The sequence below is a fragment of the Canis aureus genome, chromosome 13 (genome assembly GCF_053574225.1).
Source record: "Canis aureus isolate CA01 chromosome 13, VMU_Caureus_v.1.0, whole genome shotgun sequence".
Lineage (NCBI taxonomy): Eukaryota > Metazoa > Chordata > Mammalia > Carnivora > Canidae > Canis > Canis aureus.
Window position 1 is genome coordinate 13,319,693 of NC_135623.1, and position 18,198 is coordinate 13,337,890.

The window sequence follows — 18,198 nt, forward strand, 5'->3', positions numbered from 1 at the left end:
AAAATTCAGGGCACAGGAAGAGGATTAACACTGATATAAAATCTTGCTATATGCCCAGCAATTTGCATGTTATAATAAAAAAAAAATCCATGACACCCGAAAGCCTACATATTCCAAACTTATGGAAGAGTTATTCTTATTCCTACTTTATAAGAAAACCCAGGCACACAGAAATTAAGTAATTTACCTAAAGCTATACAACCAGTAAGTGGTAAGACTAGGCTCCAAAGCCTCAGATCTTCCTACTCTGTTAACAATGCCTCTCAATGATTATTCTTTCAACAATACACAAGAAATTAGTGCTTAATTCTTTCCTAAAATTTCAACTCCATACCATACAGAATTTTTTAATTTGCATGGAAAATAAACTTCTGAATTTGATAGAAAACTGGGATTGACACGCAGAAATTCATTTTACTTTGCAATTCTTGGAAAACTCCTGTTTTACGAAATTCGGAATGCCAATAGGCAGTAGACTATAACAGTTGATATGGAATCTGAAACTGTTTGCACAAAACCAAGGTAGAGCTAGAGTCGAAGAAAGATGCCAATTAGTCTCACACTTCCAAATTAAGTACGTATTTTCCTTAAGAATGGATCTATATTCTTTATCCCAGTCTCACAATTTCACAATCATTCAAGGTGAACTGATGCCAGCTTTGTAAATCTTAAAAAAGTTCGCCTCAAATGAAACAAATATGTGATACTTGGTATTTCTAGCTTTCAGAGCTTTGAATATAGTTAGCTTTAAAAAAATGGGAACAAGTCTTTTGATGGAAAAAAGAAAACAAGTGAAGACTTTGCAGTGAAACAATATGTTTACTGGACTAAGTAAAAACCAAATAATTTATTTCCTGAAAACTGCTCTCTCTTTGAAATATACCATCTGGTAGCTCATACCCATAGGTTAAACAGAAAAAAAAATATCTAAAACTCGTTGAAGACAAAGAAAAGGAATAACTCACCCATCAAATACAAATATACTATTTTATTCTAAGGGAATATTTCTGTGGTTTCTGCAAGGGGAAAACCCAAAAGTGGTTAAAAAACAAAAAAGAACAGAAAGGATAATTTAGATGTTTCTCGTTTGTTTGATGTTTTTTTCTCCCCTGGAAATAAAAATGCAATTTTACATAATTTTAATAAAATTTTAAAAAGCAAATAGTCTGACACATATATCAACAGCTACGCTTATGAAGAATGACCAATAATTAAGATTTTCTTTTACGAATTAATTTAGGGTCTGGACAACTCTGTGGACTAACATGCAATTGAAGTCCTGATAAAGTTATTGACCTGGGTATTGGCTGTTCTCAATTAAAAGATACAGATTTCTTTTTTTCTCTCTGGTGTTTTCTAACAAGGTATCTACTATACCAACAATATTTGTTCTTGATACAACTACAGAAGGGGAAATGTTAGTGTTTATACAAACCATAAAATTTGTGTTGTGGGGGCTATTACAACTGATGTTTCTGGATAGTTTATTGGCAGACTTATCAGACAATCCAGTTGTTTTTCCTCCATATCAAACAAGATCTGGATGCAAGAAGTTTTCCAGTCAGAAATGACAAACACAGATGGAATTAATCATACAGAACTGGGGCAGATTTACTTCTTTCACACAGTTCCTGGTAACCAAAGTGAAATTTGTTACAGGCAGAGGGACAGAACCATCAAGTACACAATGTCAAAAGGCCTACTTTTTAAATTTTTATTGTACTTAAATGACTTTCATTTATTAAAAAAAAAAAAAAAAAAAAAAAACGAAAACACCTGCCACCCCCATCTAAAAAATGGGACATATTGGAAAGTCTTTCAGGGTTAAAATTTCTAAGAGGCTTTTTGGACTTCTCTCATTTCTATTATAGGGTCAAATTTACCTTAGCTAAAGAAGTTCTGTGATTGGCCAACATCATAAAAGCTTTGAGTCAAAGTTTTCTGGGGGAAGAAACTGAGAATGAAGATAAGGGAGATGGACTGATATGCCAAACACACCTATGACTTGCAATCCTCAAAGAACTACTAAAACAGCTAGAGATTGGAATAATGCTATAGGACCTGTTGTGGATATGCAAGACAGTCAATGTCTTTATATCCTAACCCCAGAATCCATATTTTCAAGTTTCTTAGGGCAACAAGGTCATCTTCCAAATTGCTAGGACCTTTTCTACCATAATTCTGATAGCTAAGTAATACTGTGTCTTTGTGGAATTACCCACAAGTTTTGCCAGAGTAAGGAGAGAGACTTTTCTTTTTGAAATGACAAGGGCCTCCAGAAACTGGTGCAAAAGACAAAATAAGGATTTGGGAAACAGGAAGAAAAAACAATGGGAGAAAAGCTGCCATTTGGGGATGAAATGAAAACAAAAGGAGAACCCCCATTTCTGTGTACCATAGCTCATGCTATGAGACAGCAGCAATAAAGGCTGACACCCAGAGAAGTGGGCATTTTAGTGGGTTTTCTACAAACATTTCAAGACACTTGGGGTCTAACGGGCTCCACAGATTTTCTGTGTGCATAATCAGCTCGTGGAGTTTCAGCCCCTTTACACCTCAATTTACCCACATCTAGACCCACAGCGGAGAAGGCTAGACCCAGAAAGTGAGAGGGACACATTACTGTGTGAACAGCAGTGAAGGCCTTTTTCCCTGATGTGAGGGGCCCATGGCAAAAGCACCAGAGGCTTCTATCCTTCACAGAATTGGCTTGGCAGTGAAAATCAAATCAAGACCACTTCACTCTCTACCTTTTAAGAAAAAGTTGAGTAATTTTATTGGGTCTTCAAGTCTGGGTCCCACAGTCCTCATCTGATGTCACTCTTATCTCTGCACTGATTTCTCCTCTGACGTGCACATAGGGCTTGCCCAAGTAGCCTACTGCAGCCGAGGTTTTATTCCAAAGCTACCTCTCTAAGGTCTAAGGTTTCTATGGTAGAGTTTTATACAACAGTTTTCCTTAAAAATATTCCACAATTTGTTATTCCCAAACAAAATAAGATTATGCACCACTCAGAGAAATTGGTTAGTCATTCTGAAGATGTCTAAGAACTATATCACTGCCAAAGAACAACATTTCTCAGTTCGTATTCTTTCCTTCAGTTTTCATTTGTACATCCACACTGTGGTTCACGAGTCATCTGTTTTCCATTATCTTATAATCAAGTCAAGAGGACTTGTACTTGTACATCGTTTTCCAAAGCTGGATGCATTCACAGTTTGGTGCATACCCATGTGTATGAAAATAGGAACCCCACTTCCACTTTAATCTGATAATTCAACATCAGAGTCTTCTGATTTGGCTTTGGCAAGTTCTTCGTGTACCTCCCTCACCATGAGAATACGTGTTAACATGGTGTCCAGGGTCCCAGGGTCTATCGGGAATGTGGAGTACCACATGGGGCTATTCGGAACACAGGAGCGCTCGGGTTGCAGGTAAAACACATCATTCCTCTGCTTCACACTTTCAGAACTATCCATAGGGGAAAAAAAAAAAGAAAGAAAGAAACTAAGGAAATTGGGGATCAGAAAGTATAGGAAATATATAACTACTCTTTAATATAGTGGCTCTCACCTTGTTCCCCGCTGTAACTAATGTCACAGATAAGCAATGCACCCAGGGAGAAAAATAAGTTTATAGGCTTTTCGCCCCAGGTGCAACCTGTAACTGCACATTTTTTCCTCCTACACTCACCAGACATGAGTATAATGTTAATAGAAGACAAAGTATAAGTCATTCACAGACCTTAGTATTAGGAGCAATAATTCACCTTACATTTGTAACACTATGGCTAAGAAGAACCACATACCCTCAGTACCCAATATCCCCAAGAGCACTCAATACATATTACCATGGGGCAAAACAGTGGCTGTATTTCTTTGAAAAAAAAAAAAGTGCTTTAGTGTGGCTCTTATAATTCTAAAGTCTTAAAGTTTCTGTAAGAGAAAGACCACTCAAAAAATATATATTCCTTAAAAATAGTTTTTCTATTTATAGGTTTAGCTGTACAGCCTCTCCTCTATCAACAGTAAAATCCCAACTCTAGTTATCACATAAAGGTTGAATAACAGTTGTAAAGATCAAACAGCTCTGGTTCTTGCTTTTTAAGAGATTTTTAGGAGAAAAAAAAAAACAAAACAGAACTATCCAGATAAAGTGGTTTGCTTCTGGGTCCAAAATCCACACAGATACGAGAATAGGGACAAAAGGAAATTAAAGGTAGACTCTTGTTGAAAGTCATATTTCTGATATTCAAGCATCGAAAATCCAAAACATATTAACTACTGAAGTGTACTGAATCTAGTCCAGAGGAAGACTGCTTACCATTTTGACAAGTAAAACTCATAAAGTCGAACTGGGCATCGTAGTGGGTTGTCAGTATTCTCGGCCATCTCCACACCCACTGGAACCTCATCATCTTCATTTCGTTTCCTCTTGCCAACAGTGAGTTTATCTTGAGACGGGAAATAATAAAGATTACAAAAATCCTTCCTTCCAGTCTTAAGACATCCACTGAACTTCGTTTCCAGTCAGACCGTCACTCCGTTCTCCTCCGGTTCACTCACTTATCCCACAAGCATGGACTGAGCACCTACGGAGGTGCTAGACAGTACGTTAAGTAATGCTTAATAGCACCAAACAGATCGAAGTCCCCGTTCTGTAAAATTTATGTTGCCCTGTTCATCGAAGTGGGTGCAGCACAGCAAAAAGCATGGTACTGGGGAGGGAGCTAGGCCTTAATTCTGAACCGACTCTGTTATGAAATTTCACTAGGTATATCTTTTTCTTTTTTTTAAGATTATTTATTTATTTATTCATGAGAGACAGAGAAAGAGAGAGAGAGAGAGAGAGAGAGAGAGCAGAGACACACAGGCAGAGGGAGAAGCAGGCTCCATGCAGGGAGCCCGATGTAGGACTCGATCCCAGGTCTCCAGGATCACGCCCTGGGCTGAAGGCGGAGCTAAACTGCTGAGCCACCAGAACTGCCCCTCACCAGGTATAGCTTAAGTCACAGCAAGATAAAGTAGGGAAAAAGAGGGTTCTAAATGCTCTTCTACACAAGAGATCAAGATAGCTGTGACTTCTTTATCTGAAAATACTTTTACTGTGAAGCATCAGTGTCCACCCGGCACATGTTTAAGTTTCTTTTATCTTGTCACAGTATTATGGGAAATGGAATCTTTGTTGGGGGAAAAAAGTTCTCAGTAAACTTGACTATTTGATAAAAAAAGAGCAAATACTTTTTGACCAACAGAATTTTACAGAGGCCAAGGGTTACCAAAAGAAACCAGGGTGAAGATACAGAAAGTAAGACTGTTTCTTTCCCACTTTCTCCATTCAGGCTTCAAGAGAAGAGCAGTGGGTAGTGGATCTGCTGCAAACCTGAAGAAAAAGGTTTTATTCTTCTTTTCCTACAGCGGCTCTTAATAGCTGGTAAAGAACTTTCCCCAGCTTCCTGCATTAGTTGTTACTTAAAATTCACCCCAGTTTTTTATTGAGAATACCTAAATATAAAAATTTATTCATTCAGAAAAGAAGCTGAACTTACTACCAGTCTTGTAATGCATCTCATCAGAAACCAGGAAATGTTACCTGATTGCTTCTCCCTGCCCCCAATTAATGTTAATTAAGAACACAGGGCAGCCCGGGTGGCCCAGCGGTTTAGCGCTGCCTTCAGCGCCTGATCTTGGAGACCCGGGATGGAGTCCTGCATCGGGCTCCATGCATGGAGCCTGCTTCTCCCTCCCTCCCTCTCTCTCATGAATAAATAAAATCTTAAAAAAAAAAATTAAGTGCACAAAGTGGCCTATATACAAACAAAATAAAGGAGACAGGACATAGTCGTGGGGTCAAAAAGCACAACGGTGTTACATTTTCTAAAGAAAAGGAGCAACGGAGAAAAAAGTTAACACAACCAAGAACATAACAATTATTCTTTATAGACTTTAGTTTCAGTAATTTTTAAATTCTCACATTCAAAATATTTATTATCCCAAAGAAGTAACAACTTGATTTTGGGAACTTTAGAACTTACAATTTTGGTTAAAATTAATATGTTTAATTTCTAGTTCCATAATATGTGACCTTTATTAATGTGAAAACAAACTATTATATAATAAGCTGTTTTAGGAACATAAACTTAGAAAATTGTGATTGCTGACATTATTCCACCATGTACAAAAGCAATACAGGTCCTTCCTCAACATACAATGGGGTTACGACGTGATACACCTATCCTAAACTGCAAATGCATTTAATACATGTAACCTAATGAACATCGTAGCTTCAATGTGCTCAGAACACTTATGTAGCCCACAGTTGGGCAAAATCCTCTAACACAAAGCCTATTTTATAATAAAGTATTGATTATCTGATGTCACTGATTAAATACTGCACTGGAAAGTGCAAAAGTTGAATGGGTGCAGAATGGCTTAAGCGTACAGGTTGTCTACCCTCGTGATCACGGGGCTGACTGGGAGCTGCAGACGTGCTGCCCAGCATCACGAGAGAGGGTCCATCCAGTTGCATTCCACTAGCCAAAGATATAAAAGTTCTCACTCAAAGTACAGTCTCTACTGAATGCGTGTGTATCACTTTTTCACAACTGTAAAGCTGAATGAAAAACTGTTAAGTCAAACTCCATCTGTATAGTCTAGGCCAGCTTTTAAGTTTCTTCAGAAACTGATAGTTAATGTTAGCTAAAAAGAGGCATTCTGATTTAAAAAAAAAAGGTTTAGAAATAGATTTAAAAACTAGACAGGTTCCTTTTAACTAGCGATTGGCTGATCTTTTGCCTCTAAATCAGTGACTTTGATTCTTATATTTAAATTCCCTGGAAAGTTTTACAATGCACATTTATTTGGGATCTAATCCTGACCAATTAAATCAGAATTCCTAATATAAAAGCCAATAAAAGTACAGTGAAGCAAGTGATTGCTCTCATTTTGTGGCAAGCCTTTAATTAACCTAGCCCTGACAATAAAAAAGCATCTATATATCAATCTAAAGCTACACTCTTCCCTGTCTCCAATTTAGTTACCTTTCTGCGGTAAATCTCTATTTGTACACTAACTAGACTTGGAACAGAAATCGCACAAATTCTACCACACACCTGATTCTGACTCCTGCTTCTGTAAAGGGGGGAAGAACCTCAGATATGTCATCTTGGTGCTATACTTCAGGGTCCTGGTCCGTCTCATCACGTGAGCAAAGGAAAGCTTCAAGTGCTCAGTAACATTCTTGAGTTGAAAATATTTGGTATTGAAGAAAAGGAGGGTGTTCAGGAGGACGATTGGTGAGTAAGCGCCCAGCTGTTTGCACTCCCACAAATGCTCTTCTTCAATGCGAGAGAACATGTAACCTGGACCGAAGAAGGGAGAAGGAAGTAACACTACTAAGCTCCTGCTAAATAGGACCAATTAATTTCTTAAATTCTCAGACAGGAAAATATGAAGAAAATGACCCACTGTCCCATCTTTTCCCCTCTTCTTATTTTGAAAGCCAGAAAAGGCACTGCAAAGAAAGAGCAGATGATTCCACTGAAACAGACACTGTGAGCAATCCACTGAAGCAGTTTTAATCTATTGTCATTTTAGACCAGGGTTTGGGAAACTTTTTCTGTAAAGAGCCAGATGGTAAACATTTCAAGTACTGTGGGCCATGGAGGCTGGACAACACTGTTGTTATTGAAGATAAGGAGCCACAGACAATATGGAAACAAACAGGAGCGGCTGTGTACCAATAAAGTTTACTTATACACACAAATTTAATTTTAATTTTCCACAAAATACTACTTTTCTTTAAACTTTTTCCCAACCATTTATAACTCATGGACTATACAGAAACAGGCAGCAGGCCAGATCAAGCAGTTTGTAGACTCCTGTTTGAGGTCATTACGCTTTCTGTTGTTAGGTGGTTCATTTTCACTTTAGAATTTATTTAGATTTTATTTAGATTTAGATTTATTTAGATCATCAGAAGGCAGCTAGCTCCCTCCCTCCCATCCCCCCTTATTTTAAATTTCTATTAAGAGTGATTATTTCATGATGACTTATGTGGGATTCTTCTTGAAAAGCAGGTGTCCTGCACACGAATTAAGATGAGTATACCTTTAAGTGCACACTCCTCCTGAGATCCCTAAATGCAGGTCTTTCCTTATGTTCTCTCACCAATCCTCTTTTTTGCTGCTTATGCATCCTATTTTTGGGAGACTAACCACAAATGTGAATTTATTACTTCCAACTGTATCTCCCTTCTCTCCTCTTTGGAGGCTATATGCATCAAGCCACCACACTGCTCAGAATGCTTCCAAGGTGCTCTATAGCCCAAAAGAAAAGGGCACAAATTCCTGAACATGACACTAACCCTCTCTGTCCACAGCCAAGGAGCCTAAAACCATGACTGAATCAGGGAGTTACCTAACAACGTACAGTCAAAGATAATTCAATGATGAAGACTTAACTCTTGTAACAACCAGTACAGGGTATTGATAATGAACTACTGAAGAAGGTCCACTGCTAATGTACAGCCTAGAAGTAAAGGATGTATGTGTCAGCTGCTGGGATGGTGTGCAACTTCACCAACGCTACCAAACCAAAAACGGCTTCTAAAAAGTAAATACAACTTCCAATTGTTTTTTATTTTCATTAGTATATATACATACACTGTTTGGAAGTTTTAATTTTACCAAAATAAATAATAAACCAAAGACTTCCTCCTCAAAAGTTCAAATACCCTATAAATCAAGACAGAAATACAAATGAACAATTTATTTTTAAAAATCATAAAAATTAATCAATTTAGGAAGGCATATCATGAAAGAATAAAAATAAAAGATAAGCATCCTACCATTAGGAAGTATTGTAGGTTCCCATATTTTCAAGAGTTTGGTAAGTTCAATCATAAATCTGGAATAGGGCTCAGTAAAAATGTTATCTATTCTACCATTTTCAAACAGGTACTGCAAGAGAAAAAATGGAAATATATATGTTGATACAAAGAAAACACAAGTATTTTTTTTAAGATTTTTTTTTAAGGAATAAAGTTTATCCTTAATTTTTGCCCTTAACATTGTGAAGGATATATTTTAAAGATACATTTTAAAATATCAGGAGTCAAGCTAGAAGGTCCTTCTTGTATATTTCAAGCACTGAGCTTGCAAGTAAAATTTTCTATTTCCTTCTTAAAATATGGATGGTACAGAATAATTATAATAAATAATATAAGTACTTTTTACTCAGTTCATGAAACTGATATACTAAAAATTGGTTCTAATTTGTATTTTTCCACTCATTTTTTGAATTCACAGGATCTATCTGCAAATGTGCTCTCAGATGCTTTTAGTTTTTCAGCCTAGTTACTAGATCACTTCCTGAAATAATAAGGTTAGCTAGTGTCAGGTGACCTGAGGATACCAAGTTTTAAACCACAGCTCTCAACTCTCTGCCCCACAACACAGCCTTAAAAAAGTTCAAGTCTAATTATAGGATGTAAAACTATGCTAATTATAACCATCAAGAATCACATCACAGAATGGGAAACAAGAAACAGGTTGGATAGAGTAATGCTAAAAAACATCTTGAGGTTACAGAACAGGTCCAATGAAATCACTCAAGGAAATACAATAAGCATTTACAGAATAAAGGTATAATTACATGCTGAAATTCTTGCTGCTTTTAAGATTTGGTATTATTAATTTATTTATCCACGGCTATTTTGGTTTTTGCTTTTCTATACAATGTATGACTTGGAGAAAAATTTTATTTCCAGTTAAATTTGTTCTGGCTAATAAAAATTATCTATCATTTCAACATGCATTTTTATAGTCCTCTTCAAAGGCAATTTATGACACTGCCAGATTATAGTTTTACTGTTGAGAAATACTTTTTTCTTCTTTTACTAAAGTTATTTTCACAACTTAAAACTATATTATGAAAAAAGTTAAAATACAGAAAAAGTGGGAAGAATGACACACTTCAACTCACTACACATTAGAAATACAGAATTGAGTTTTATACATCTACTCAAACAAATGAGTTTATATAAAATACATGTTTTAAAAATCACTTTCCCCCTTAGACCAGGAACAAGCCAAAATTGCCTATTCTTGCCATTTCCAATTAACATTGTACTTGGGAGTCCTAGCCCGAGCAACCAGACAGGTAAAACAAATAAAAGGCATTCATTCAAATAGGAAAGGTCCTAAAACAGTAAAACTATCTTTATTTAATCTTTTTTTTTTTAAACATTTTTATTTATTTATGATAGTCAGAGAGAGAGAGAGAGAGGCAGAGACACAGGCAGAAGGAGAAGCAGGCTCCATGCACCGGGAGCCCGACGTGGGATTCGATCCCGGGTCTCCAGGATCGCGCCCTGGGCCAAAGGCAGGCGCCAAACCGCTGCGCCACCCAGGGATCCCAAACTATCTTTATTTATAAATGACATGAGCCTAAATACAGAAAATTTGAAAGAATACACACACACACAAGAAACTGTTATTAGAGTTAATAAATGAATTCAGCAAAGCTAGAGGATATAAGCAACACAAAATCACTTGCAATGAACAATCCAAACAGGAAATTAAGAAAACAATTCAATTTACAATTGTATCAGAAAGAATATTTAATAATAAACTGAACCAAAGAAGTTCATGACTTACGCATTTAAAACTAAAACAAAACAAAACAAAACAAAACAAAAAAAACCCAAGAAAAAAAAACCACTAAGAAATTAAAGAATATTTAAGAAAAACATCTTATATTCCTGGATCTGGAGAGAATACTGTTAAAATGGCAATATTGCCCCCCAAAAATCTACACTCAGTATGATCCTATCAAAATCTCAATGGCTTTTTTTTTTGGAAGGGGGGCAGAAAGGAAACAGCCAATTCTAAAATTCATATGAAATTGTAAGCAACGCTGAATTGCCAAGTGAATCTTGAAGAATCATACTTCCCTATTTCAAATTTAGTACAAAGCCAACAGTAATCAAAATAGTGTGTACTGCCATATGTATAACTATATAGACCAATATAGAAATGAGACTCGAAAATAAACACATTTAGTCAAATGATTTTTAACATGTCAAGACCATTCAATGGAGAAAGAACAGTTTCTTCAACACATGGTAGTGGGAAAACTGAGTATCTACATATCAAGTTATCCCTAACTCACAAGTATCCCTACCTTACATGAGACATAAAAATGAATTCAAATGGATCAATGACTTAAGAGCTAAAAACATAAAACTCTTAAAGACGACAGAGGAGTAAATCTTCATGCACTTGAATTTGACAGTGGATTCTTAGATACAACACCAAAGCAAAAGCAACAGAAAAACTTACACACTTCATTAAACTTCAAAATGTTGTCCACCAAAATACACTAAGAGACTTAAAAGGAAACAGAGGCTAAGAAAAAATACTTCCATATCACTTATCTGATAAAGAGTTTAATATCCAGAATATATAAAGAAATTCTACAATTCAACAACAACAAAAAGACAATCGACCCAACTTAGAAATGGAGCAAAGGACTTTATCCAAAGAGGATATACAAGTAGCCAACAAGTACATGAAAAAATGCTCAATGACATTAGTTATTAGGGAAATGCAAATCAAAACTACAATGAGATAGCATCTCCTATCCATCAGATGACTATTTAAAAAGAAAAAAAAAGGACACCTGGGTGGCTCAGGTCATGATCTCAGGGTCCTGGAATCAAGTTCCACATCAGGCTCTCTGCTCAGCGGAGAGCCTGCTTCTCACTCTCCCCCTCTGCCTGTGCAGAGGCACCCCCTCCTGCTTGTGCTCTCTCTTTCAAGTAAATAAATAAAATATCTTTTAAAAAATAGAAAGAAATTCAAAAGAATATATTAACAAATGTTGGCAAGGATATGGAGATTATAGAACCCTCATAACGTTGTTGCTGGGAATGTTAACATGGTACAGCCACTGGTGAAAATAGTTTGGTGGTTTCTCAACAAGCTAATCATAGAGTTACCACATGACCCTGTGATTAAGATCCCATTTGCAGGAATAAGACCCAAACGGATTGAAAATAGGTATTCAAATAAAATCCTGTACATGAATGTTCGCAGTATCATTCACTTTTCATGATAGCTAAAAGGTAGAAACAACTCAAATGTCCATGAACAGATGAATGGTTAAACAAAATGTGGTATATCCAAGAATTAAATTATTCAGATACCAAAAGGAATGAAGTACTGATTCATGCTACAGCATAGATTAGCCCTATGTTGAAAGAGGCCAGACACAAAAGGCCACATAAAATTATGTGATTCTACTTCTGTGAAATATCCAGAATAGGCAAATCCACAGATATAGAAAGCAGATATATGGTTGCCAGGGACTAAATGGAGGAGGTAATAAGGAGTGGCTACTTAATGGGTATGAGATTTCCACTTAGGGTATTAAAGTTTTATAACAACATAGTGAGGGCAGCCCCGGTGGCACAGCAGTTTAGCGCCACCTGCAACCCAGGGTGTGATCCTGGAGACCCAGGATTGAGTCTCATATTGGGCTTCCTGCAGGGAGCCTGCTTCTCCCTCTACCTGTGTCTCTGCCTCTCTCTTCGCTCTCTCTGAATGAATAAATAAATCTTAAAAAAAAAAACATAGAAAAAAAAACATAAAAAAAAACATAAAAACATAAAAAAAAAACAACATAGTGATAATGACTGTACAACATCCTGAATGTACTTAATGCCACTGAATTGTACACTTTAAAATGGTAAGTTTTATGATATGTGTGTTTTGCCATAATATAAATATTGTACTACACTACTTTAAAAATGTGTGTTTCTGGGATCCCTGGGTGGCTCAGCAGTTGAGTGTCTGCCTTTAGCTCAGGATCTGATCCTGGAGTCCCAGGATCAAGTCCCACATCCGGCTACCCGACAGGAAGCCTGCTTCTCCCTCTGCCTGTGTGTCTGCCTCTCTCTCTGTGTCTCTCATGAATAAATAAATAATATCTTAAATAAATACATTATAAATATATGTCTCTTAGAGTTTTCCATGTAAATATATATAAGAACATTTCAACAGTTTTTTTTTTTTTTTAATATTTATTTATTTATTTATGATAGACATAGAAAGAGAGAGAGAGGCAGAGACACAGGAGGAGGGAGAAGCAGGCTCCATGCCAGGAGCCTGACGTGGGACTCGATCCCGGGACGCCAGGACTGCGCCCTGGGCCAAAGGCAGGTGCTAAACCGCTGAGCCACCCAGGGATCCCCCATTTCAACAGTTTTTAACTCTACAGAGTATTCAATAGTACAAACATATTATAGATGACTGAACCATTACTATTTTGATGAATGCATACACGGTTTCCATTTTTTTATTTTATTCATGAGAGACACGCAGAGAGAGGCAGACACACAGGCAGAGGGAGAAGCAGGCTCCCTGCAAGGAAACTAATGCAGGACTCGATTCCGGGACTCCAGGATCACACCCTGAGTCGAAGGCAAATGCTCAACCACTGGTTTCCAATTTTTTGCTGTTAAAAACAATGTTACAATGAAAATACCAGTACATGTCTGTCTTTGTACATGTGGGTGCATTTCTTTGGGGAAAAATACTGATCAGTAGATTTGCTAGACTGAGGAATCTACGTGAATTTAAAGTTTTTCGGGTTTTGTTGTTATTGTTATTTTTTAAGATATTTAAGTAATCTCTACAATTCAACATGGGGCTTGAACTCACAACCCTGAGACCAAGAATCACACACGCTATTGACTGAACCAGCCAGGCACCCCTATGTGCATTTAAAGTCTTAATAATCACATCAACCTGCCCTGTGAAAAGGCCTTCACACAAGAAAAATGTTTATGTATCTTCAATAATACTTGGTATTATCAAAGTTCTTAATCTTTCAATTTTCAGTCAAATGGGTGAAATTGTTCCTTGGTTATACATGGGTACCTTTCATATTAGAGATGCAGTCCACCACAGTAATCACAGGAATATCGACGAAAAAGCCATCTGGATGTACATCCCGGCCCTGCCCATTACTACCTTGGGGACGTCAGGCAAGATTTTAACTCACTGTGCCTCAGCAGAAAATGGTGATGATGCTAGTTCTTATACATTAGCAAGGCAAACTAACAAATAAACGAATACATGAAATAAGCTTATATTAATACGTAGCACACACAGTAAATGACTGTTAGGCATTCCTGGTACATTCTGCCTCTTAATCTGTTGATTTTCTCTGTTACTTGCCTATTTGCTTCTTTTGCCAATTATCCCCTTCTTGGCTAACGTTAACAGTGGTGGTCCAGGTGTTGACATTACAGTTGAGTTTAGTTTATCTCTTTACATTTTTATGTATTTTCAAAATCCTTTCAATAAGCATAATTATTTTTATAATTAGAAAAAAAAAGAAAAGAAGCAGCACATCTGAGATGTCAACATAATTAACCTTTTAAAATTATTTACAGTTAAGGAAAAGTTACTTCTAGTTGAGATTGATAAAAAGTTCATAATACTTTCTACAATAATCATCTGACAATTTATTAACTTAGAGCCTCTTTTTAATACTATTATTATATAGTCATTTATTAATATAAAATTGATAAATATACTAGAATAAACTTTCATGACTTGTCTCACAAATTAGAATATATCTTATAGGTAGCAGAGTATCTGGTGTGTAAAACAGTTAAATGTTTTTGACTGAAACACAGCAATGACCACATTTTGACTATATTCAAATCAGAAGAGCAATCAGGGGAAGCAGGCTCCTGATGGATATATTCTGATATCCATCAAAATAATAATCTTACTTCTTGACATATACTCTGATAAAATTAGAAAATGTTCTTTAGATCCATAATATCATAAACTGTAAAGTGTGTTTAGAATCTTCACAATATTTGCCTAACCAAAATGCATGTATGGCACATAGTAGATGCTCAATAAATATTGGTTGAAAGAGTTCTCTCGTGTTGATTTTAAAAAATATCTTTTACTATCTAGAAATTCAATCAAAATATAATGGGAACAGTACTTATATAAGGAAAGTGTTCTTTTGACTCTGGGAAAAATGAATGCTGTTTGCATAACTAGATACCCATCCCAAATGTTATTCATCAGAAATATACTTCTGTCATGTACAAAAAAGGAATTTCAGATGTATTAAAGATAATCTAAAACACCCCAAATATTTTAGAGAGTAATTTATGAGAATTTAAATACTTAAATAGGAAGACCATGCTAAGCAACACAGAAAATACCAGGAATTTTAAAGGGAAATAAATGCATAATATTAAACTATGTAAAAAGGAAAACTTTTTGAATGGCAAATACAATATAAACAAAAACATTCTGAAAAAATTTACTTCAAGCACTTACATCACAGTTTATATCCCCAACATAAAAGAGATATTACAGATACAAAGGAAAAATCCCAATAACCAACTGCATAAAAAGATATTCTACTTTTAAAAACTTGGAAAATACAAATTGGAGCCACTAAATTTTTTTTAAGCCAAAGAGAATTCAAGAAACGGGCACTCACAACCCTGCTGGTAAAGGTGTAAATTAGTATAACCATTCTGGAAAGTAAAATGAAGGTATCTTAAAATTAGAAAAATCTATACATGGGGGTGGGTGCCTGGGTGGCTAAGTCAGTTAAGCATCTGCCTTTGGCACAGATCATGATTCCAGGGTCCTGGGATCCAGCCTAGAGTTGAGCTCCCTGCTCAGAGAGGAGCCTACTTCTCTCTGTTTGCCCCTTCCCCTACTTGTGATCACTGGCACACATGCACCCCCGCCTCTCTCTCTCTGAAAAAAAAAAAAAAAAAAAAAAAAAGGAGAAAGACAAATCTATACATACTTTAACCTAAATGTAAAAGCATCAAAAGAAAGGGTGAATAATTGGTATATTCATATTCTGTAATATTATACATCTTTCTTTTATAAAAGAAGGAATTTGATTTATATTCACCTGAAGGATACACAGACCGAGAAAAGTAAGCAACAAAAAAATGTATATGGCATCAGCCCCATATTGCTAAAAACTAAGCAAAACAAGACTAACATCTATACACATACATAAATGTTTGGCACGAAGGGCAGATGCTTTAACACTGGTTATCTCAGAGACTGGGAAGGAAGGAGAAAAAATTGTCTTTATATGCCTTCAACCTACTGTTTTGACAGTTACACTGAGCACATACTACTTCTATAATTAAAAAACAAAACTTTAGGAATAAATGCCTTAATAAAAGAATATACCACCACCACCATACAAATGGAAGAAAATCTGGCAAATAGAGAAAAGAGAAATCAACAACATCTAGAGCACTACCACCCAAGACGATAGCCACTATCAATGTATTTTGGTGCATTTCATTTTATTACATAGGACTGGTTTTTTAAATCACTTTGTGTTAACATATAGCGATCCACAAAGACTTCATACTCTTCATTTAATGCTTTAATATTAGTAATTTTACACATTACTAGAAGTTACTTTGTTACTTTGTAAACAATTTTTATTAGCTACATAATGTATATTTTATAAATATACTATAACTTAAACATAACACTCTGGTGGGCACTGAAGTTATTTCCAGTTTTGTGCAAATGATGTCTGAACTTCAGAATATTTGCTCTGCCAGACTCCCAGAAACGGAATTACTGGAGAAAGAGTATGAACACTCAAAATTTCATATTCCTGAGCACATGCTCAAAACTGCTTTCTAGAAAAGTGTGTACTAATTACCACGAGCCAAGAAGGCAAATCTCCATCATAGAACTCACATCAACAATATTTTTTTTTGCTAATGTGACAAATAATGGCATGTTGCTTTTTGTTTGTTTTTATTTCTTTATTTGAGAGAGAGAGAGACAAAGAGAGCAGAGGAGCAGGGGGAGGGGCAGAAGGAGAGAGAGAAGCAGACTCCCTGATGAACACGGAACCTGACACTGGCCTCAATCCTAGGACCCTGGAATCATGACCTGAGCTGAAGGCAGACGCTTAACTGACTGAGCCACTCAGGCGCCCCTTGTCTGTTATTTTAATATGCATTTAAAACTTTTAAATGAGGGACGCCTGGGTGGCTCAGCGGTTGAGTGTCTGACTTTTGCTCAGGTCTTGATCCTGGGGTCGTGGGATCGAGCCCCACGTTGGGCTCCCTGCATGGAGTATGCTTCTCCCTTTGCCTGGGTCTCTGCCTCTCTCTGTGTGTCTCTCATGCATAAATAAATAATTTTTTTTAATGATAAAATTTTTAATATATATATTTTTTTAATTTTTATTTATTTATGATAGTCACAGAGAGAGAGAGAGAGAGGCAGAGACACAGGCAGAGGGAGAAACAGGCTCCATGCACCGGGAGCCTGACGTGGGATTCGATCCCGGGTCTCCAGGATCGCGCCCTGGGCCAAAGGCAGGCGCCAAACCGCTGCGCCACCCAGGGATCCCTAATGATAAAATTTTTAAATGAGACTACATGGTTTACGTAAATACATACAGATATAATCAGCTATGTTGCTTTTTTGTGAATTTGCTATTTTTGCCCCTTTTGTCCATAGTAACATGCTTCATCCTCAATTTCTCTTATTCTACTAACAGTCTCAATCTGGCTCACAAAAGGCTATGTGATCAAGACTTTTAAATTACTCTTTTAAATTATTCTTAAATTCATTAAGAACAGAGTATAAAGCGTATCGAACAACCATATACACTATGATTTTTCAGCTTGAGTCATAAGATCTCTCAGTACTGTTAAAAATGCAATACAGTTTAGAACAATTACTGAATTTGATACCTGCTGAATTCCAAGGCACAAGTATAAGATACTGTCTGGATCATATTTTTCACCATTTGGTCTCCGCACCTCTTGGATAAACTGGCATAAACCCAAACTCAACTCAGCAAAAGTGCAGGACAGAATATCTTCCTTCAGCTTGATAGAACGGACTATGGAAAGGCAGAAAACATCTGAAATATTAACTCATAAGAAACATAGTAACATTACTTTAATTCACTAAAACACACAGGCTACTACAGTGGGCCCAGGCTGATGAGGACATGGATTACAGCTAAATCCCGATTTCAAGGCTTTTGCAGTTAAAGAAATAAAAATAATGCAGCACACCATGTGTAACAGGTGCTGTGACAGGGGGTTAATTTAGGGGGTTCCAGGAAAGCACATAAGGACCATCTACA

The 18,198-nt window shown here is 36.4% G+C and overlaps 1 protein-coding gene and 1 non-coding gene across 13 annotated transcripts in view; one reads left to right on the plus strand and one right to left on the minus strand.

Moving 5' to 3' along the window:
- Nucleotides 1–968: 968 nt before the first annotated feature.
- ZMYM4 (zinc finger MYM-type containing 4) overlaps nt 969–18,198 on the minus strand; it is a 140,885-nt gene continuing 123,655 nt past the window's right edge. For all 12 annotated transcript variants that reach the window (XM_077844792.1, XM_077844796.1, XM_077844793.1 and 9 more), the window contains 5 exons: nt 17,798–17,949; nt 8,849–8,960; nt 7,113–7,361; nt 4,325–4,454; nt 969–3,472 (listed from right to left, as the gene is read on the minus strand). In XM_077844792.1, the coding sequence (XP_077700918.1) occupies nt 3,265–3,472; nt 4,325–4,454; nt 7,113–7,361; nt 8,849–8,960; nt 17,798–17,949 (851 nt within the window). In that variant the 3' untranslated portion in view covers nt 969–3,264. The remainder of the gene's footprint in view (nt 3,473–4,324; nt 4,455–7,112; nt 7,362–8,848; nt 8,961–17,797; nt 17,950–18,198) is intronic.
- On the plus strand, nt 17,078–17,160 carry TRNAK-UUU (transfer RNA lysine (anticodon UUU)). The gene has a single exon. It is a non-coding gene; the product is annotated as a tRNA-Lys (tRNA).